This window comes from Gopherus flavomarginatus, chromosome 10 (assembly GCF_025201925.1).
Source record: "Gopherus flavomarginatus isolate rGopFla2 chromosome 10, rGopFla2.mat.asm, whole genome shotgun sequence".
In the NCBI taxonomy this organism is placed as follows: Eukaryota; Metazoa; Chordata; order Testudines; family Testudinidae; genus Gopherus; species Gopherus flavomarginatus.
In genome coordinates this window covers 54,683,814-54,706,693 of record NC_066626.1, presented here as the reverse complement: position 1 = coordinate 54,706,693, position 22,880 = coordinate 54,683,814, and the positions used below count along the sequence as shown (strand labels likewise).

General features: G+C 39.1%; 1 protein-coding gene across 50 annotated transcripts in view; it reads right to left on the bottom strand.

Moving 5' to 3' along the window:
- Positions 1–22,880, bottom strand: part of NEB (nebulin) — a 193,599-nt gene that overhangs the window by 134,448 nt on the left and 36,271 nt on the right. For all 50 annotated transcript variants that reach the window (XM_050969087.1, XM_050969101.1, XM_050969094.1 and 47 more), the window contains exons 30-44: positions 22,532–22,738; positions 22,164–22,268; positions 20,704–20,811; positions 17,092–17,403; positions 15,918–16,124; positions 15,099–15,203; positions 14,826–14,933; positions 13,997–14,308; positions 12,313–12,519; positions 10,903–11,007; positions 9,765–9,872; positions 7,920–8,231; positions 7,560–7,766; positions 6,800–6,904; positions 179–286 (exon numbers count right to left, since the gene is read on the bottom strand). In XM_050969087.1, the coding sequence (XP_050825044.1) occupies positions 179–286; positions 6,800–6,904; positions 7,560–7,766; positions 7,920–8,231; positions 9,765–9,872; positions 10,903–11,007; positions 12,313–12,519; positions 13,997–14,308; positions 14,826–14,933; positions 15,099–15,203; positions 15,918–16,124; positions 17,092–17,403; positions 20,704–20,811; positions 22,164–22,268; positions 22,532–22,738 (2,616 nt within the window). The remainder of the gene's footprint in view (positions 1–178; positions 287–6,799; positions 6,905–7,559; positions 7,767–7,919; positions 8,232–9,764; positions 9,873–10,902; positions 11,008–12,312; positions 12,520–13,996; positions 14,309–14,825; positions 14,934–15,098; positions 15,204–15,917; positions 16,125–17,091; positions 17,404–20,703; positions 20,812–22,163; positions 22,269–22,531; positions 22,739–22,880) is intronic.

The window sequence follows — 22,880 nt, the reverse complement described above, 5'->3', positions numbered from 1 at the left end:
CTCATCAATGCTAAGAGAGTCTGTCCCACTGATTACACAGGGAGGAAAACCTCTCTTGTCTCTCTATCCCTTCCAGCACACCTTCATAGCACAGGGATGGACCTAGCCCAATGAGGATTCTTAGACTGTGTCTGAGTGCATAAAATTCATCACAGATCGAATTGAAAATGTCACTTACATCACTTGCAATGTCCCTCGAAGCTTTGGCTGCTTTCACTGAAATGGCTTCAGGTGTGAGGTCATAGCCTTTCTTTAACATTTCTTCCCATCCATGTTTGTACAGTTTCTAAAATTGAAAACAGAGAGTGTTTTCCAAAACTTCCCTTGCATCTTTGTAAAAACAACACAAATAGAACCCATGGCATAAACATTGAATCCAAGTCCTGAGTACTACACTCCATCTTAACTCAGCACTTACTCAGGCAAAAGTTTTGCCTGAGAAAAGTGTGTGTGAAAATTGAGGGCCGGGTTGTGGCTGAGCCCTGCCTGGATGCAAAAAGTGAGAGAGCACAAAGCATCCCATTCAGGGAGCAGGCTGCTTTTTGTTCATTACCCTTTCCCTACAGCAGAGCGGGCCAGATATGCAGGACAGCATAAACTGCACCCCTGCAGGCTGTCCCTCTGTGTGCTGGGGACCATTTGGAAATATGGTTTTACTATAGTTACTGATACTTTCACTGGGACAATGTGATCTGCACTATCTAATGCAGGGCTGTGGCTAAACCTACAATAGACCCTCCAATAAGGACTTCAAGATTTGAAACTTTAGGGGGAAGTATTAGGGATTGTGTCTTTAATACATTATAGGTTTTTTTCACAAGTGCTTACTAGATTAAAAATAATCTGTTTGCAATGCTTGTTCTCACATAAAGAATAATTAATATTTAAGGATGAATTAATTCCCTTTGTCACTCCACCAAAGTAAATGGCATTACAGCAGGAAAGAATATGATCCCCATCTATCATACCAGGTTAAAAATCAGAGTTCAATTAGTTCTTTCTTTGTGAGGCTAGCAGCACTGGGTGTACCCTGAGAATGAAACAGGATGAGACACCCCAAATATACTTTGTTCAGTTTAGTTTTGATTATTTATGCTAATGCTTCATAACACACGAGTATGTTCTATATTGTTGGATAATTTGTAAAAACTAACAGGCCAATGTTCTCAGCTGATGTCCACTATAGTGTGGAGCTCCATCTCAAAGAACACATGATGATTTGCACCAGCTGAGGATCAGGTCCAAGAAGCCTTAGTAATGTGAGACTTTGTTCTCTATTTTGCATACTTCTATAGTCCCCAGTACCATAATGCCTCAAAATCTTTAATGAATTTATCTTCACAACACCGCTATAAGGTAGGAAAGTGTTATTATCCCCATTTCACATAGAGGGAAATGAGGCGGACAGGGTAATTCACATGTCCAAAACCACACAGAAAGTCCGTGGTGGGGCAGAGATTTGACCCCAGGCTTCCCAACTTCTAGTCTAATGCCCTGAACACCAGATCAACCTTCCTCACTCACTAATACTTTGCTGGAAAATTTGGCCACTAGAGTGGAAGTAACTACTAATATTGGGTATGGATTTGCAAATTTCCTATTAATAAGGATGTACTGTAGCTCTAAAAAAAATGCAATCCAGTTGAACTATGCACATGTAACTTAAAACACTTGGCACTTGGAATTATAAGACCTGCCTCTAACCATCCACAGAAAGCAAAAACTAAGTAGTTTACAGAAAATCTCTAGCACAGACTGTCACTCTCCTATATTTAGAAGGAAAATTAAGAAAGATAGAAAGAAAGGTGGAAACAACTGTAAATGCTTCATATTCTATGTGCCTGTTATATTTGGACCAGCAGAGAAGGAGAGAGACAGACACAAAGGGAGCTGATAGAAACACAGCTGTCTGCCATGGAGACTTTATAGTTCTGGCAGTAAAACTGAAACCAACACTAAGGTGAGGCTTTGCACTGGGAATGCTAAACATTAAAAGAGGCAGAACATCTCATTCTCCACCCTACTTTTAAAAACTTCCCAAATTTATATACATCATCATTTACATGGCTAACATGAAACACTATATAACCTAAATAGTGCGGGTGGACTACCACAGACTCTCAAATTGCAAGGGATTATTCTGCCCTGGAATAACAACTCACTAACTAAACAATATATAAGTTCAGGCATACAACTGGTTTTCACAGTCTCTGGGATAATATGGTGACAATGGTGTGGCAGTGCACTTCACAACAGGAACAGTTTGGGGTAAGGAATCAACTGTATCTGGTACCAAAGTATCTTCCACCAAACTGTTGACATTAGGAGTTGTAATGGAAGGAGGTTTGAAAGGAGGAACAGAAAGTCCTACTGGAACATCTCCCAACTCCAGTAGTTGTCAAGACTGCAACTGATCCATATGTCATTTCCATAAAATACCACCAGTTCTACCACACACAAAACAATTCCTGTGCATTTTACAAGTTCTCCAGGTACCCATTTCACCCCACAACTGTAGTTGCGAGTCCACACTGAGTCTCCAAGTTGAAAAAAAGATGATGAGTCTCACATCATTAATCAATTTGCATAGATTGGGATTTGGCTACAGAGGAGGCAACATCAAGATGTAGCAGGTCACAATAGGTACACAAAGATCACTTCAAGAGAAGAGTTGCTGATGACTCCTGGGTAGGAACACATGTCTACAGGAACACAAGCAAAAAATTATCCGGTTTCTGCTGATGACTCAGAATAGACCTGTTAGCTCTTAAGCAGGCCTTACATGACTGCAAAAGCATTCTGCAAGTCCATTTGTAGCAGGATGGAATGGAGCAGAACATATGTGCTGAATTCCATTCGAAGCTAAGAATCTCTGAAATTCTTCAGAGCAAAATTGAAGTCTGCTGTCACTCACCAACTGTTCTAGTAAGACAAATTGGCTAAATATGCAGAGATGTCCAATGGGTTTGGTAGCTGTAGTAGAAATCATTCTAAAATCTCTGGCCACTTTGAATACGCACTGACTACGACTAAAGGTCTGGCAACGTCCATGTGAATATGCGTCCAACGAGTCTGAGGCCCCAACCAAAGGTATAAACGAGCTGGGTCAGGATCATGCTCAATTTACTGACACGTACTATAGTACTTCTCTTTCCTCTCAATATCTTTGTCATCAAACATGACTCCAGCCTATGGCCTTCACTCATACAATGCCAAAATGACCATCACAAAAACCAGAGAGTGAACTGATTCCGGAATGATCACTCTTATTCTGCATAAGATGCAATTGTGATTCAGATATAAAACACGCTGACAGGCAGTAAACGGGGGATTCTTATGATCCAACACTGTACCTTGTAATACCATTCCCTTCACAAGAGAAAGCACATCATCCTTAGTGGTTTTTGAGTTGATGTCTGTGCTAGTGATGGGTAACCTCTCCATCAAATTAAGATAAAACATTTCATCTGACATTTCTTTGGGCTAATGGGAGCTTGGGCATGGCAGCTCATCAGCATTGCTGGGCTGAGTCCCTTTACAGAACTGAATAGTATAGGAATGAGCTGAAAGTAGCAACAACCACCATTGTATCCGAGCAGCAACTAATGTTGGAATTCCATGTTTAGGTGCAAAAATTGAAAGTGACAGGAGATAATCCATCAGCAAGGCAAAATATCTACCATACAGAGAGATATAGAACTTCTGAATTCTGAAGATAATGCTTAGAGCTTCTTGCTCTACTTGTACATAGTTTTTCTCAAGCATAGTAAGCGTTTGTGAAGCAAAGGCAGTTGGTTTCTCCATGCCATCAGGAAAAATATGGAGAAAGAGCTTGTGCACTCAGATGGTGAAGCATTACAAGCCAATTGCAATAGTAGTGAGGCATCAAAGTGAGTAAGAACTTCGGCTGATGTCAAATTTCTTAACTTCCTTAAACACACACACACACACACACACACATAGAGTCTACTTCCATTTTTTCTTTGCTTGTAACACTTCATGTAAAGGTGCCAATACTGTCACAAGATTAGGTAGATTAGTAGTTAAGCAGTCCTAAGAATAAATGTAACTCTGACACATTCTCTGGAGTGGTGCATGAAGAACCACCTTCTCTTTCTCTGGTGATTCATTAAGCCTGTGATATCAATTGCATGTCCAACTGAAGGTCTGAAAACTCACATTTGTCTTGACATACTCTCAGTCCATGGCCTTCCAAACTCTGCAAGACAACATCCAAATTTTGAAGATGATCCTCTGGATCCTTTCATGTAACAGGGATGTCATCCACATAGCACTGAACTTTGTTCAGTCCCTTCAGAATCTCATCCATAGCTTTCTGGGACAGGACAAGTGCCTATGTGATACTGAAAGGCAACCTGATACAACAAAATTAAGCCTTTTTGCATGTTGATTGTGAGATATTTGTGAGATGTGGAATCGATCTCTATTTGTAGGTATGCATTGAGCAAATCCAATTTACTGAAACAGTCCTTCACTAAGAGTAGCAAACAAACCTTCAATACGAGTTAGTGGACTGGTCTGAACATGAAACTGGATTCAGCATCACAAACGCCACAAATCTGGAAATGAGTCATCCTTCTTGATTACTTGTATGATGAGTGTAGTCAACTCACCACATGAAATCTGTGTTAAGATTCCAGTGTTCACTAAATGGTCCATATCAGCTTCTACTAGAGGCTTCAGAGCATAAGACACAACTCTGGGCTTGCAATATTTTGACTGTCTATCAGACTTAATACTGAGCTTCACTGACACATTGCTCATCTGTCCAAGTTCTTGTTCAAAGACTTTGGAGTGTCTGTCCAGTATTTCTTGAAGACTTTGAGGTGCTTTCATGGTCACCATGATCTCAGTCCAATTCTTCTCAAGCGTCTCAAGCCAAGATCTGCCAAATAATGGTGATAACTTTCCTTTGATTGCATACAAGAGTAAAACAACTGATTGTCCATCTAGTTGAACTGGCACCCGGAATATCCCTTCTGTTACTAACTTTTCTCCAGCATAATGCTTCAAAACCATGGAGGTTTCTTCCAGAGGCGCTTATGACAATATCTGGTGATAGACAGATGCAGAAATCAGTGAGATGGCAGCTCCAGTATCAAGTTCCAGCCAATCAAGGGAGTAACCAAGATGCCATTTACTCCAACTTCTGATAACATGTGTAGGGCTAGGTCTTGATCAGTGTCCTAGAACTCTTGTCTTTATCCACATTATGAATTTATGACTTCACATTAAAGTCCAGAGAATCCTTCTTTGCAGTTTCCAAGCCATTAGCTACTTCATCAGCCAGCTTGAAGGTAAGAACTGACACAGACACTAACTTTTTCTGGATCTCATCATTACATAATCCAGAGACAAACTGGTCACACAGGGCATCATACTGACAATACTCTAACTTCCTTAGAGCAGCAACAAACTGTGCTCCGAATTCTCCATTTCCCTGATGTCACTGATGGAACTGGTATTATTCTGCTATCATCAATGGGATAGGAGAAAAGTGTTCTTGTATTGCAGCAGTAATTGCAGCATATGTAGAAGTTCCAGGCACAGTTGGACACAACAGGTAATGAAGCAGTCTATATGCCTTTGGACCCATCACTGTCAGCAAGTTTGAAACCATTTGTCTGTCTGGAATGGTGCTGCAAGCAATAAAAATTGCTCAAAACATTCAAGGTACATTCATGATTTGTGGTTTTCATCAGACTCATCAACACTGCCCAGAAAAGTTGCCATTTTACTCTGCTCTGCTGTTGCACTTCACGCCTCCTGGACATCATCTCTGCCACAGTCATTTCCCCCTTTTTTAAACTGTGCACTATCTGCACTTGATTTCCCTTTGCAGGCTGTGTGCTCATACTGTAGAATGCAGAATTCAGCTCCCTCTGCTGGCTGAAGACCCTCAGTGCAGGCTAACGCTATCTCACATGCTGCCTTCTGGCACATAGTCAGCCAAGATGGCTGCTTGCATTCTCCTCACTTCTCTGTTTGGACAGCTCCAGCAGTAATTGCAGTACCCTTTTCCTTTGTTCTATCTTTATTTGCTGACTTCCCCCTCTCTAGCTAGCTGGCTCACACTGTCCCAGCAACAAAGAGCAGCCGTCTGTCACCTGCTGTCTAGAGGTGAACTTTGTCCTCTTTTATACATATTATTATCTATTTCTTCCTCTTCAGGCAGTGGGAACAGAGGATATTCATGACACAAATTCCTCCTTGCCAGTATGTTATATTTGAACCCAGCAGAGAGACAGACAGACGGACAAACAGACACAAAGGGAGGTGATGGAAACACAGTTGTTTGCTGTGGAGACTTCATTGTCCTGGCAGCAAAACTGAAATCAACATGAAGGTGAGGTTTTGCACAGAGGAGTGCTCAAACATTTAAAGGGACAGGACATCACAGTGCCAAGTGGGTCCATGATGATAGGTTGAGAAACCTGCACATAGTGGGTTTGGAATTTTATAACAAGGAATTTACAACCTATTCTGACAGAGGCCATGAAGGACCCTGTACATGTCTGTGGAAGGTATAAAGAATACACTAAGCCTTTTTCTGAGTTCACCTTGCTGAGCAGGGCTAATATTTATGTTTAGCAAGAGTTTAGGATTAATTTTCAGAAGCTCCTAAGTGACACAGGAGTCTAAGTCCCATCTATTTTTCATTTCCCTCTAGTTCATAACAAATATTTACTCTTAAATAACAGAACACCTTTCACTGAGGAAAACAGAACTAATGTATTCAAAAATGAACTACAATATCAAGTATTTTACGACTCTTTACCTGACTGTAATTTGCCATGTTCTGTCTGGCCTGTAGAATATCAGGTGTATCTGGCATCACATGAAGCTGAAGTTTATCCTTCTCCCAAGCTTGAGTGTACATATGCTAAGGGAAAAAAAGAGTACCAGATATGCTAATATGAATGATAGATATATCTCTCTGTGTGTACTTTGTTTATGGAAAGAGAGAGAGAGAGAGAGAAAGAGAGAGAGTTGCTGATTGTATTTATTTTTACTGACTTAATCCATGATTCAAGTGAATTAGGATCCAATCTTGCTCCCACTGAGGTCAATTCATCAGGCCCTTAGTGAGCATTTCTAGTAATGTCTATCAGCCCGTTCCACAGTTGTTTGTTTAAAGCCAGAGTTTCTCCTTAGTAAAGAGGGCAGGATGAGACCTGTACTGATTAGACTTCTGAATGCTGATATGGAAGCTTATAGTTCCCCTCCCGCACCCCAGAATTAGAAATTAACATTTATATCATGCCAGTGAGAATAACTGAGACTGTACAAGTAACAATGACATGATCTAACCATGAGAAAAATGGGAGAAGGAACTATTTAGCCAGTAATTGGGTGCTTGGATCTGGTAAAAGAAATCTGTAAATGGCTTGTTCTCTCATACCTTAAAAAGAAATTAATTATTTTAGCAAAGCAAGTTTGCCAGGGAAGCATGTGTTTTAAGCAATGTTGGAGAAAGGCAGTGATACTGAATTACACAGTGATCATTTACATACACAATTTTCACTGTATCCTCTCACCTGATTCATCACATCTGCATTGTGTTTTGCTAGCACCATGTCCATGGAGTCACTCTGTTTTGTGAAGGGGAAAAGGCTTGGGTGCTGGCGGTAATTCCTGTCACTTGCAATTTCTGTGGCTTTCTTAGATTTCTCCACGTCCAGAGAACCAGCAGGGCTCCAACCAAGTCCTTTGTACCACTCATTGTAGTCCTCTTTGTACTTATTCTGTAAAACAGAAGACAGAAAGGAAAAACACATTTTACAAACTTCAGCAATTGAAAAATTCTTTTGTTTAAAAAAAAATTCTTCATACACAACTGAAAAAGTAGTACTATATAGGAAGTGGCCAAATCAGAACAAAAAAACTCAGTAACTTACATTACTTTGAATCCGATTCATGTTTCTGGTCAGTTCCACATTAACTGCATCTGGTAGGAGGATATATTTGTGGATCAGGTGTTTGTAGTTAGTGTTGGTTATATTACCTTGTGCCTCCTTCGCTGCCCTGATACTTAATGTATCAGCAGGTGTATGGTAACTGGTCTTGCTGGTCTCATAGGCTTTCTTGTACTCACGATCAGACTGCATCTTAGCCACTTGCATAAAATGGACTAGTTTGGGATCATCCTGGAGGCTGCGGAAGCCTACAAGTTTCCCCTTATCCATTTCATAAGCTAATTTGTATTTGTACTGTGAAGAAAACAGAACAAAAGGCCTTAAAACTACCTTGCCTATAACAAATTAAATTGAGAAAATAATTAAGCAACCTTTCCTCTGAGAAAAAGCCACATCCATTAGAAATATGCTATTTAAAAATCACTGGGGGAAACACAGCACCGGTAGATTTTTCTACTTAATCTGATGCTAACCCTTGAAAAAACTCAGAGGTCCTACCTCTTTGATCTTTATGAGGGACATTTTTAAAAGAATTATCCTAAAAATCTTTTTCAGGAAAAGGAAAGTTTCTTCATAATGCCATGCTCCCTGCAGTGCCTCATGTAGCCTCTGATGGCAGCTGTTACTGAATCTCACTGTCATGGCATCACATAATTTAAGATTGAGAGACTGATAAACTAAGGAAGTCCCAATTTGCAGTAGGCATCCCTTTGAAAAATGTTTGGATTTGATTTTACTAACACTTTGAGATCAGGTCTGGAGTTTGGCTCAAGTTTGAAGATTAAATGACCTCTGTGGTTATGTTTAGTTCTAAGACTGAACAATTGTTTTTAAACTTAGAAGCTGCTTCCCAGTATTTCCGAGTTTTGTTTTCTTAATAACGTTGTAATGGATTAAAACCTTAAACCCAAACTAAGTCCATACTCAAGCAACACTCTCATTGTCCTAAATCCTGGTCAGCAGAGTGCACAGATCCAGTACCAGGCTCTGATCTGCCCTGCTGAGTTCCTTGGAGAGGGTTTCGGAGGGAGGAATCCTCCTCTCAGACTATGAAGCAGCTGCAGATCCACTCTGCAGTGTCTATTGCAACTCTGAGGCTGCTGTGCGGAAGAACTTGAGGATCAGCATAGCATCAGCTTTTTCAGCCTTCTCCTTTCCCCCTTCCATAGGCTAGTTTTGTCCTTGCTACACCCAAAGCCTGAACACTGATATTCAGGGAACCTCGGTGCGGACCCTGACTTCTGTGCTCCCACCCCACCTTTGCACAGTGAAACTCTGTACTGGTTTTCTCTGCAGAATTCAGTGCATTCAGTGCAAATGTCACCTAAACAGAGACTGAGTACAAGCTGAGTAACCAGGTCCTACCATTGTAGTATTAGCAGCAAACATAATTTATTACAAAGCACCCTTTGTTCCATTCAAATATTGATGAGGCTAACATCTGAACTCCATAATGCAGCAATTAAGGAGTAACATGTATATATCTAAACTAAAGCATGCAGCTACTATATACAATGTCATCTTTAAAAAGTGCTCCAGCAAAGTCACTTTGACAAACGACTCGTACTATAAGGTAAAATTGGTTTTCTAAATGAGATCCATGCTAGAATGACTCCTTATGTATCTCCCTATCTTCCTAATGAAGCAATTGCTCTTTAATCACTGTGAGCCAATTTAATGTCAGAAAAGCTATACTTATTAAACACATTTATAAACAATATAGAAAATAAAGAGAATTCATAAATCAGCATCCAAAATGGAATCAAGTCAATAAATGAATGCTTCATAATATTTGACAACAGACAGTTTCCTCCTTTAAAAACTCACATCACTAGCAATGTCTCTGGAAGCTTTGGCAGCTTTAATGGAGATAGCATCAGCTCTAAGGTCATACCCTTTCCTTCTAGACTCTTCCAAGGAATGCTTGTAAATTTTCTGTGAATTGGAAAAAAAGAAAAGAGAATATTCCTTTTTTAAAATGCACTAATGCATATAAAAACAGGATAAACTATGCCATATATGTGATCATTTGAAACAAGAACTTTTCAGTAGCACTGCTCTGTCCTCATATATTTAACACTCATACAACAATTATGTCTTAAGACATTCAGGCACACAACGGGGCAATATTTCAAAATTAAGCACAGAGTATTTGCATCTCGAACTATGTGCTTTGCACCTGCAGCTAGGTAACTAGAAGGGCAACAGACCCTGATTTGTTTCTTCAAGTACAAAAATATTGGTGAAAATTTAGAAGGTGCAAATTGTATCTATAAGGAAGAGGCCACCATTTCAAAAATGCAATAAAAAAATCCACTTTTGTGCACATTATTTATTTACTTATATTACCATACTGCCTAGGAGCTCCAATAATGAATCAAGATCCCATTGTGCCAGATGCTATACAAACAGAACAAAAAGATGGTCCTTGCCCAAAGAGCTTACAATCTAAGTATAAAGCAAGAGACAACAGATGGATACAGTGTTGCAAGATGGTATCTATACTTGCCATTCCTCATTTTACATGTGCAGATTTTAGCAGTGAAATTTTGATATCAGAGGTTGAAACTGGCCCAAAATGTTGTCTATTACATACAGCAGACACTAATTTCCATGAAAAATGGAGACTGTTGTGGCTTATGAACTAAATTGTATAAAATAGGGAGGAAAAACAACAATAAAAAATCAAGGATACCCAAACTATTACTTTAAAAATTACAAATCCTGTTTTAATTGTTTATGTTAATATTTCATAATATATCCATAAATATTCTGCAGTATATTTTGGTTTTTTACTGTGGCAACTCATTACAGCTTCTGCTATGAAATCTTTGCCGAGTGCAAATTGTTATGGACTAGTGAAGGATGAATAAATGAGGTTCTACTGTACTGTCATTTTAATTCCTCCTAATACTAGATAACTGCAAGATAGTGCCAACTAATCAGTCTGAGTAATAGTACTTACATCACTTATGTTATATGCGTTTACTTTTGCCAAAGCAATCTCTGGAATATCTGGCATGATGTGAACTTTTGTCTTGTCTGCTTCCCAGGCTTGTGTGTACAGGTGCTGGAAGGGCGAATAAAAAGATGTCAACAAAGAAATCAAATATAGCACATTATCATCACAGTTATTTTTTATAAGGGCCAAATAGGTCCCCAGAATGCATGCAAATCACAGTGTGCAAGGACAGAATTTGGCCTTTAATTTAAAATGTTACTTCTTTTTAATTATTTTGAAAATGCACCTGTCTAGTTACTTTCTCTCTGCAGGATAAAGCAAAACATGGGAAATTTGAGTATGAGGTTTCCTAACACTACAGGATTATAAACTCTCTCTGTGATGGAACCTGACAAAGTTTGCTGACATGCTAAAAAAATATGCCCCAAAACACACCTGATCCTCTTCTCACTTACAACATTGTGAATCAAGAATAATTCCATTGGAGTCAATGGAGTTATGCTGGTATATAAGTGAAGAGAAGAATCAGTCCCATAGGACATACCTGCTTGACGATTACTAACCATACCTGGTGCATCTAGGAAGGATTAACCTCCTAAATGTGTTCAAACATATCTAGTGACAGAATCCAGCAAAACCTCAGGTTCTGTACCCAGAAAAAGAACTATTTGGTGTCAAAATATTATGCAATAGCTCTGCACGCAGCTCATTGCTGTTAGCTGTCTGCCTTCAAGAGGCAGGCTGACTTGGCTGTCTAACTTAAGAGTAATGGCAAGATCCCAGTGGTAGGTAGGTAAGAGCTCGTCTTAGGGAACTGGATCTGAGAGCCTGTGTGATGGCCTAAAACACTGAAGGATTCAGGATCCATGTAATGTTGTCCCACCCCTGTAACAGTGCTGAGCCAATTTCTATTAAATGGATGATGGCAGCTCAGCGGGCGAATCAGCAGTGAAAAGTTAAAGTGTAACTACAAAGTACGTTCATATTACACAGTGGCTTCTGATCACAGTAACATAATTCAGGTAAAATATTCAGAACCTCCAAAGTGACTCAGGAGCCTAAGTCCTATTTTCAAAACTGATGTAGGTACTTTTGGAACTGGGACTTGGGCTTTGGCGTTTTTGGCGCTTTTGAAAATTTTGGCGCATTTTGAAATTTGACCTGTCATCTTGCAGTGAGCATGGTTTGTGAACAAAAAGGAACCCTCAGATCTGCTCCCTTCCGAATTTCTTAGCATATTTTGGCCAGCTTTTTCCTTGGTTGTGTCAAGGCCTATGGGGATAAAGTTAATGAGAATCCAGCATATTCATCTGTGGCCAGAACTGATCATTTAAAAAAGAAATGCTCACACGACTCTCTAATTTATCTTTTATCACTGCATGCATAACTGAATTGTGACAAATATTTTCATACTTTGTCCATGATTTTAGCATTATTTGTAGCTAGAACCATATTCATAGAGTCCATTAGACTGGAATACTTCAGTTTGTCTGGGTGCTGACGATATTTCTTCTCACTTATAATTTCCATAGCTTTCTTATTCTTCTCAGCTTCCAGAGAGCCTACTGGCATCCATCCCACACCCTTCATGAATTCATCATAGTCAGCTTTGTATTGATTCTGTAAGGAGAAGGAAATAAATCAGTCTGATGCATGAAAAATTCTGGGTCCCCTTCTACTTGTTTAGTAAGTTTAGTGTTTTTTTGAACATAATAATTGGAGATATACCAATCTCCTAGAACTGGAAGGTACCTTGAAAGGTCATTGAGTCCAGCCCCCTGCCTTCACTAGCAGGACCAATTTTTGCCCAAGATTCCTAAGTGGCCCCCTCAAGGATTGAACTCACAACCCTGGGCTTAGCAGGCCAATGCTCAAACCACAGAGCTATCCCTCCCCCCATGTGCACACTTAAATGAATACAATGGAATAATTCTTGTGTATCCAAAGTTTACATCCTTTTATAGCACAGCTGTGTGTTTCATTACAGCTCATTCTTGCATTCTGTTGGAATTATTATTATTTATGAAGGGTATTGCTACAACACTAATCTAACCATAAATTCCTTTATTAAATCCAAATGCCAAATGGTATTTATACAATTGCCCTAAACTTGCCTAAAAGCCTAACTAATAAGCAATTTACTACATCCAAACAGTAACAAAACATTTATAAGCATTTGATCAAGATACTTACAAATAGGCTAAAGCCAAGGATGTTCAGATTCATATCGGTCAACTTCAGCTTGGTCAGGCAGGTATTAGCAATGTACTCTTTAAGAGTTTACTTTTTTATACCCTTTTAACAAGCAAGTGATGTCATTGCCAAGTATCAGACCTTAGCTAAGGTCAGATGAAGGCATTTTTCATACAGCCAATTGTTTATTGCATATTCTTTTTTATTCCATGCTTTGGGCCTCTTGTTCACATTAATATCCCAACTCAAATTAAAACCTTAGTTCACCCAGATCTAATGTGGGCCTATATTCCTACACATTCCATATAAAATTCCAATCCCAAGTTCCTCTGTGAAGCTATAGCATACACAAATGGGGCTGCAGGATCAGTCCCTCCCAATGAAAGGAACTAGATTGTGTCTTTAGGCAAAGCCTTGAGAAACAGTGTGTAAGTTCCATCACCTCAGGAGTATCCCCAAGTAACACTATACATTGGAGACATCCCTCTGAGGCACAATAGAGTCCAACTTTGGTTCCCCTAATTATGAAAGGATAATTTATTGGAAAATGTATGATGATTCTGTTAGTGAAGCTTTCCTTGGCTTGGGCTGCACACAAGTATTACTCCTTGGGTCAAATGGGACATGTAAGCTATAAACACATGTGACAAGCATATAAACAAAGTGGGCAAACTTGCCATCTGATCCCATCTAAATTCTTTATAAACTAGTTTAGTTTATATTTCAGATTATTCTAAGAAATACAATGTGCATATTACTAATGTACTGCTCTTTTATACTTGCTACATGTTAATATACAATTGCACTAGTTTATCTATAAAACTCTAGGATTTAACCTATGGTATTTATTCATAAACTAAATATCACTTAATTGGTAACACAAAGGTTGTAGTCTTTCACTTACGTCGCTCCGTATCTGCATCATGTTTTTGGCTAATTCAAGATTCATAGCATCAGGCAAAACATTGTAATGGTGGAGCAGGTGCTTGTAGTTTGTATTGGTAGCCACTTCCTGTGCTTTCTTGGCTGCCACTACACTGAACATATCAGCTGGGGTGTGGAATCTCGTCTTTGACTTCTCATAGTCCTTTTTGTATTCACGGTCAGACTGCATCTTAGCCACCTTCATGAAATGCACCAGCTTGGGATCATCTTCAAGGCTACGGAACCCAATATGCTTTCCTCTTGCCTGTTCATAGGCTAGTTTGTATTTGTACTGCAGGCAGAAAATAAACATATCCAGGTAAACTCAGTACAGAAGAATGCATTATTAAGCATGCATTTATTTTTAAAAAGCTATAAAACATTCGTTTTGACCTATCACAGAGGGCTCAACCCTGCAAAGTTTTGAACACCACAATCCTGATCCACCAAAGCACTTAAGCATATGTTTAAGCATATAAGTAATCCATTGAATTCATGGGGCTATGGTGCTCAGCACTTTGAAGGATCAAGCCAAGAATGATCAAGGGGTACAGAGTATGCAGAGAATCCACTGGAAGCCTGTGAAATAAATATTCAGAACAAGAACTGTTCCAAGATTTACCACACCAAGCATGTAATTCAAACCTAGATTGTCCAGGAGGCTTCAAAAGCCAGTTGTGAAGTAGATATCCTCTAGGGTTGGAATCAGCCCAAATTGGACTTGTTTTATACATGAAATAGCCTGAATTCCTCTTAGTTTACACCCCTTCCATAATGTTACCTGAGTGCAATCTAAAAATAGAACTTACATCACTTGCGATGTCTCTGGAGGCCTTGGCTGCCCTTATTGGGATAGCATCTGACTGCATGTCATAACCCTTCTTCTTCTCTTCCTCCCAGCCAGCTCTGTATAATTTCTAATCCAAAACATAAAAGGGAACAAAGTTTTTGTTATGAAGGTGGAAATGTTACTAGCCCTGCATTGGCATTTAAATCTTTTAAAATGAGAACTATAAAGGGCACCACTTTAGGAGTGTATTTTTAAGTGACACTGAATGTCCTGCTTGATTATGTCAGCTTACATCACTCATGGTGATCTGGTTCACCCTCGACTGCAGAATTTCTGGAGTGTCTGGCATAACATGAATGCTTGTCTTCTCTTTGTTCCATTTATCAGTGTAGAGCCTCTGCAATTCCAAAGTGATATTTAATATCAGAAAGACATTGCAATTCATTATAAAACAAGAGATTCTTTTCATTTTACTCATGTGTGCTAAATAAGACTCTGCTGCACAAAACTTCATAAGTATTACAAATAACCTATACAAAAAACTAACTATAGCACAGTGACAATTTCCCTCATTTTTCTTTTGTACTTCCTATGATAAACTATGCAAATGATATTATCATAAGCAACAGACTGTAACTGCAGATTTTCAATGTACATATTGTTTTTCCCTATTCTGTGTGCTCAGGTACACATCCCTGACTCACTTGCGATGGTGTCCTAGTTGTGCCCCAAATGCTTTGGATGTGCTTCAGAGAAGACTCCTCATTTCAGGGAGTGCTTATCCAAACTGAATCAGAATTCCAAAGCTATTGCAGTTCACTCACTACTAATATTATTTCCCACGCACACAAAGAATGACAATTCTGTACATATGGAGAGGATACACGATATAATCCAAACAGAACATAGAGCTATAATCTTGCTCTGAATGCAAATTGCAGCACACTTTTAACTATGGTGCTTCCATAATGTCTTAGGCCCTCGTCCTACAAAGCAATGCATCCAGGCAGACCGATGCACCTATATGGAACCCCAGTGACTTCAGTGTGCTTTACGTTGCAGGACTGAGGCACTAAACTAGAAACACAGGTTCCTTGGAGCAAATTCTCACCTTATTCATGGTCTGCGCGTTCTGTTTAGCTAGCACCTGCTCCAATGCATCAGTTGTAATGGAATATTTTAGCTTGTCTGGATGCTGGCGATATTTCTGTTCACTGAGAATCTCTGTAGCCTTCTTGACCTTCTCCAAATCCAAAGACTGAATTGGCATCCAACCAACTCCTCTTAGCCAGTTATTGAAGTCTGTTTTGTAAAGACTCTTTTTACAAAATAAACAGAGACATTAAAAGGGGTAAGAGAAATCAGAATTTCCACATACAAAAAGAAATGAAGCCTTTGAATTTTTCCTGGTCATTGTTGAAAGAAAAATATCAGCAAAATTGATCAGTGCTCACTTGTGTTTTTCAAAGATATAGGATGCAATTAAAGATCATTCAAAATATAGGGCTAAATTCTTCTCTATGATTCATGTGCAGAACTCCCATTGGAAGCTAAATGCACACCTTTGAGGGCAAAATTTGATGGATAAAGTAGGAAAACTGAGAGGGAGCATAATCTTTTTTTTAGATAAAATGTCTTATTGATGCTTTCAGTTAATTTACTCCCAGCAATTCTCTCTCTTCAGCAATTTCTTGTTTAGGGCCTGATAGTACAAATCTCTGCTCAGACAAAATTTTCATCAGCTTTAATGGACTTCAGGACCTGCCCTAAAACAGTACAAGAATGTGAAGAATAAAGCTATTGTATGTATTTTATGGGGAAGAAATGGAGATGAGGAACAAAATGTAAAGGATCCTTCAACAAAATAGATCCTTCCCATGATTTATTTATGAAGTCCCTAGAAGATACTGGGGAGTGAGGGGGAAGGGAGGAAACAAAAAATAGGACTCTAAGCTACATAGAGATATTATATATAGGTATATATAGATAAAACTTAGGTGCTACCACAATACAATTAGAAAGTAATAACACCAACCACAGAAATGTACTTATGATCAGAAAATATGGTCCTTGGCTGGGAAGTAATTTAATGTTTGGAGCTAGGGTTTGTTTGCTCGGAAAGTATCCTGGAATCCACTATATATAATCACTATAACGCTTTGGAAAACTTAGGGCCCCCAAACGAACACCTGTTTCTTCCATCCTGCCTTAATCTGCCACTGGCTATTAATTAGCCTCAACTCTTTTGGCAAAATAGTATAATCAAGTAAAGTTAAATTACATACATCACTCTGAATCTGCATCATGTGTTTTGGTAGTTGCACATTCATCGCATCAGGCAAGAGTGTATAGTTGTGTAGTAGCTGTTTGTAGTTGGTATTTGTAACCACTTCCTGGGCTTTCTTAGCAGCTGTCACACTGAACATATCTAGGGGAGTGTGATACTTGGTCTTGCTGCTCTCATAACCCTTCTTGTACTCGCGTTCTGACTGCATTTTGGCCACATTCATGTAGTGAACCAGTTTAGGATCATCCTGCAGGCTACGGAATCCAACGTGTTTGCCTTTTTCTTTCTCATATGATTCTTTATACTTGTACTAGAGAAAAAGGAAAACAAAACCTCATCACCTTTGGAAAAGGTAGACATGTTTATGATTGGTTTAACATTTTGAAATTCAATACTGTTATAATTACAGCTCATGACATATATCTTGCAATCATTTTGCAGATATTAACTGATTAATTAGGTTTGGAGAAGAGAGTTGATGGCTTTCAGTCCTCAGCCTTTCCAAGCTGTACCTGTGACATAGATATAGACAGCAGAGCTGGGAGAAAATTTTCTGCCAAAGCTAAAGCAGATTCAGTGACATTAAAACATTAGCAAAACCTACATGAATTTGCAAAAACTGTTTGTGTCAAACCTCCTCCCTTAAAAAAATTCAGAAAAATATCAGAATGAAACATATCGATGTTTCACTTCAAAATTTCCTTCAATTTTATTTAAAAAAAAATCAAAGTTAAATCAGAACATTTTTTACTTCTTTGTTTGCTGAAAGTTTTGAAAATTTTTTGTTTTCAGTTCAAACTGAAGTCATATTTTTTCCATTTTTCAGAATTGCCAGCAAATGGAAAAATCCAGTATTCACACAGCTCTGATATACAGTCTATAATCTCTTCCCCCTCACTGTCTCTACACCTTTTGTCTGTCATATCTTATGGCTCTACTCCACTCCCTCTCACAGCCCCATTGCCATTTTTTTTCTTACAGCACTACCCAAACCACCAAACGCTCCAAAACATCTAGGTAAGGATTCAGGTATTTGAGGGAGTAGGATTTAAGTGGGACATGAGTGGTTCATAGGTCTTGTGCTCATGCTGGACAGGAGTGAATTTCAATCTGGGTTCCCCGTCTCTGCAGACTTCAAAGCCTGCTCAGCTGGCACCACTGATTTAAAAGTTGCTGGGCTTCCCTGATACCAGTTGATACTGCAGTTACATCCTGTTGTAATAAGTGGACCTCCAAATTTACCCTAATTGTGAGCTCGAGAATAAAAAGTGAGTGAAAATTGGTGTCAGAAATTAGGTTTATTGGTGGATAAAATATTGAGAGGATGGACTACTCCACCCCACACTTGATCTTGAGGTTCTTAAAAAGAGAAGTGTTTGGGGGAAATTTAGCAGAAGAAATAGCATTCTGCCAACAGCTGCTGGAGCAAGCTTCACCATCATAGGTGTCATCCCCACTGTCTCCTGGGATCCCAGGCCTTCCTCCTAATCCTAAGAGATGTCCTGACCAGAGCAGGCCAGAGGAGGGACCCAGAAGACACTGGCATCTCCACCAGCTCTGGCTGAATTCCAGCCATCACCTGGGACATGAGATTGTGTCACACATGGGCACACATCCTCCCATGTGCTCATTTTCTTCCCCACTTTAGGCTCTTCCATACAGCCCGCAGCAGCAAGTCTCAGAGCCTGGGTTGACAGACTTGCTCTCACAGGGCTCACTCTATAGCACTGAAAATAGCTGTGTAGACATCATGACTCAGGCAGGAGCTTGGGCTCTGAAGCCTTAGGAGGAGGGTAAGCTTCAAAGCCCAAGCTCCAGCCTAAGCCACATCTGCTCACCTATTTTTAGTGTTGTAGCTTGAGCCCTCTTAGTATATAGGCCTGTTGGTTACCCTGGGATAGAATTTTGGGTTTGATTTTTGCAACTTTTACATTCTTACTAATAGGTGTGAACAAAGAACAAAGCCACTCTGCATTGCATCTGCCCACAAGCAGATGGGGTGAAGAGAGAGAAGAAACGGAGCTAACCTGTTGCTGGGTAGACTAGGAGTTTAATATATGAGCGCACACTTGAAGGACAGGCCTGATTCAACTTCAAGCAACCCGTTGAGAGGGGCAAGGGGGACAGGTGGGGAAGGAGGCATAAGAAACACTAAAAGCCAAAGAAAAGCCTGGCCTTACCCCTCTCATGAGGTAAAAAAATAGAGAATTCTGAAGCCCCCAGACTCACAGTGCTCCAGAATGGAACACAACCATAAATTGTAAGGGGTGGGACCAGGGGCGTGCACTACAGGTATAAAGCCTGCTAAGGAGGAGGAGGTGGGAAAAACGGGGACAAGAGGGAAAGGTGCTACTGGCATGCAAAGCTATGGATATGCTTGCTTGATTAACCCCAATAAATATTGCATTGCCTACACTTCAGACTTTTGATCGTCTGCTTTCTGTCTTTGTGACAAGAACCAGGGGAGGGGCAAAGGGAAAGCCCCTAACAAGTCCCATGAGCCCAAATCTGTCAGCCTGGGCTCTGAGACTGCCACTCGCTGTATAAACATACCCTTTATTGCTTCTCATTCTCATCCCTCTGCTTTTGCCTTCTGTCTAATAAAAATCTGGCTTAGCCAGCCAAAACTGCATATTCTGCAATACTTCTGGAACCCTGTGACCAGAAAGAGGCAGCTAAACACAATTCCCTAAACAGCCCGATGCTGACACAAGTTTGCCAGGACTCAGAATGGTCAATAAGACCACATGTTGTGCCTGTGTTTTTCAGCTGTGAGATTAAAAGTGAAAGTCAGAGACAGAAGCTGTATTTTCTATCTTTGCCATTCTCTTCGTATCCCTTTTTTGTGTGTTTGTTGTGTTTTGTTTTCAAGAAAATGGGATCGGACTTTAACAACAACTGCTCCCGTCCATCTTAACTAAACTTTTCTCTTTTCCCCAGAAAGGGCAGTTATTGTTGTCTTTATTATCATTGTCAAACAAGGGAGGGTTTCCTTCTAAAAGCTATTTACAGCCAAAAGGGAACAAGGAATATGGTTAAAACGAAAGCCTTACTCAGTACTTTACATTTCAAATGCTGTAACTGTTCTTCATTCTTTCTGTATCTTTAATAAAAGGTTAACAGGATTTTTAATGTTGTCCTTGCCATGATACTAAGCAAGCTGAGGTCTCTGTCCACCAAGCCTTGTTTAAAAGTGTTTAATGTTGGACAGTTCAAGGTCATGTTTGACGATTCTCTGGGCCCATATACACCATCTAAATTAAAACAACAATTCCTGAGGAGTTAAGGCGTGCCATAAAACTAGAACTATAGCACTTCAGAACTCTGCACAAATAAGCTGCACAAGAGGAACTTGAAAGAACTTGGCAGGACCAGAACTTCATTCAGACCTTAGGGCGGGCATACTATATAAACAAGACTTCCAGGTAACCAGGGTTCAGATAGTCAAGATATGATTGTATGCAGCTTGTTTCTGAAGTCCAGATGGAAATCCATATCAGCTGATAATTGCATAACATCACAAAATAATCAGTGCTCAGAGTATAGTATTATATGCTGCAGAAAGTTACAATAAAGTAGATCCTCCAGTTTCTATCCAAATTATACTTACATCACTGGCAATCTTTTGGGAAGCTTTAGCAGCAATTACAGAGATGGCGTCTGGTTTCAGATCATACCCTTTGGCAATTCTTTTTTTCCAGTCTGCTTTGTAATAAGCCTTAAAGAAAAGAAAAAAAGAACCAACACATTTTCTTATTATGAGTAGTTAATAATCTTAACAGACTACTGTAAACCCGTGTTTCTGTATTACAAATATTACATTCAGTAACATTCATCTTAGGTCTGCTCAAGTTTACTACAAGGATAATATAGTGTTTTCAGGTAGTCACTTCAAATCAGTGTAGTTAAACCGTCTCATTTTCTCAGTTAGCATTTTTGGCAATTTTTAGAGGAAATGGCCTTAACAATGATAGTAAATGAGGTCTAGAACTATGTAATTTTTTTTTCTTCAAATAATAAATTTGTGCCAACATGAATTTGGGGGGCATCAAAACTGTTCACAAATTAAGGTTAAATTTCATGAATAGTTTCCGCTGAAAAAAATGATTATTTTTTGCAAATGTTGAAATATATCTTTCTAACATTTTTAAAAAACACCATTTCAACATTTCATTTCAAAGTGACATTTTCAAAAGGAAATGTCAATTCAAAATGACATTTGAAACATTTCATTCATCCTGAAAGTTTTTTGGGGGGAGTTGGTTTGAAACACACACATTTTTCCCCCCAGATTTTTGGGTTTAGCCACCGAACCAAAAAATAAGTCTAAGGAAGGCCCTTGCTCAAAAGCCCTTTGGACTTCACTGAGTCAATGGGAAATTTACCTAAGTAAAGGCTTCAGGATTAGGTCCTATGATCTTAAGTAAACTGAAGGAAGCAGAGTGGTTAGTTCAGATATCAGTAACAGAATATCTCTCAGTTGTTGGTGTGACCCTGACACCAGATTGGAAGTGGTTCAAAATGACAATATTATCTAGTAGACTATATAAAAGGAGTTGGTGATCTCTGGCCAGTTCCTAGAGGACAAATGTCCTCATCACCAAATTCATTATTATAATTTCTATGAAAGGGCTCCATCATTCCCTTGCTGGAAGTCTCAGCAGAGAACCTTACAGCAGATAGATACATAGATACCAAAGCTAAGGATTGACTAGTCATAGAGATTGAACTATTGTCCCTCCCCTAAGTGAAGTAAAGAAAGAATTTCAATCTCCACACTGAACTGAATCTGGAAATTAAATGATATTCTGAGTTTCTTATTAATTCTAACTAGTCATTTTGGCCTGAGTGCAGCAAAGCACTAAAGCATATATTACATCCACCTGTATTCAGCAAGGCACTTAAAGCACACATTTAGCTTTAAGTACATGCATGCAGGCAAGAGCTTTGCTGAGCTGGGGCATTACACATTTTCAATATTGAAATTTTACACCACAAATATACTCAAAACTCCATAAATAGAATACTAATACACCATAATAATTGAATAATTTACTGTCAAATACTCACATCGCTCATGTTTAATGCATTGACCTTGGCCTGAATAAATTGAGGAACGTCAGGGTCCAAAGTGTATTTATGTTTCAGTTTCTCACCCTCCTGCTTATAATTTATCTAAGAAGGAAAATAATACACAATATCTCTTTTACAAGATACAAGGCAGGTCACATCAACTTATTCATATACAAGTAGCAATGTTTAACTTCAGTTTTACTACATGTATAGCCCTTAAAATGCAAAAGGTCTATTAGATTACATTTGAGTCTTTATATTTCAATACATGAATATCACAACAATGGTATAAGACAATGAACCAGGAACATGTACAACTGACAAATTCTGTCCTGTCCATAGTAGTGTGTGGAAAAACTGTTTACCTCACTCAGTTGCTTGGTATTGTGCTGAGCCAAAACCATTGGCATTGAGTCTGGTAGACTTGTGAACCTGAAAGTGTCTGGGTTTTGGCGATATTTCTTTTCATTTAATGCCTCTCCAGCTTTTTTAACCTTTTCAACATCCAGAGAACCCAGAGGACTCCATCCAATACCTTTGAACCAGCTGTTGTAATCTTGTTTATACAAGTTCTGAAAAAAGACAAATCCTAAACTGGTCAAAGATTGCGAAGAATTTCCCATTGAATAGCATTCCTTCTATTCAAAGTGATAAGCACGTGACCTAGGCAGTGTGATCTGCATTTGACAGAAAATATTTATAGTTTCTTATTGG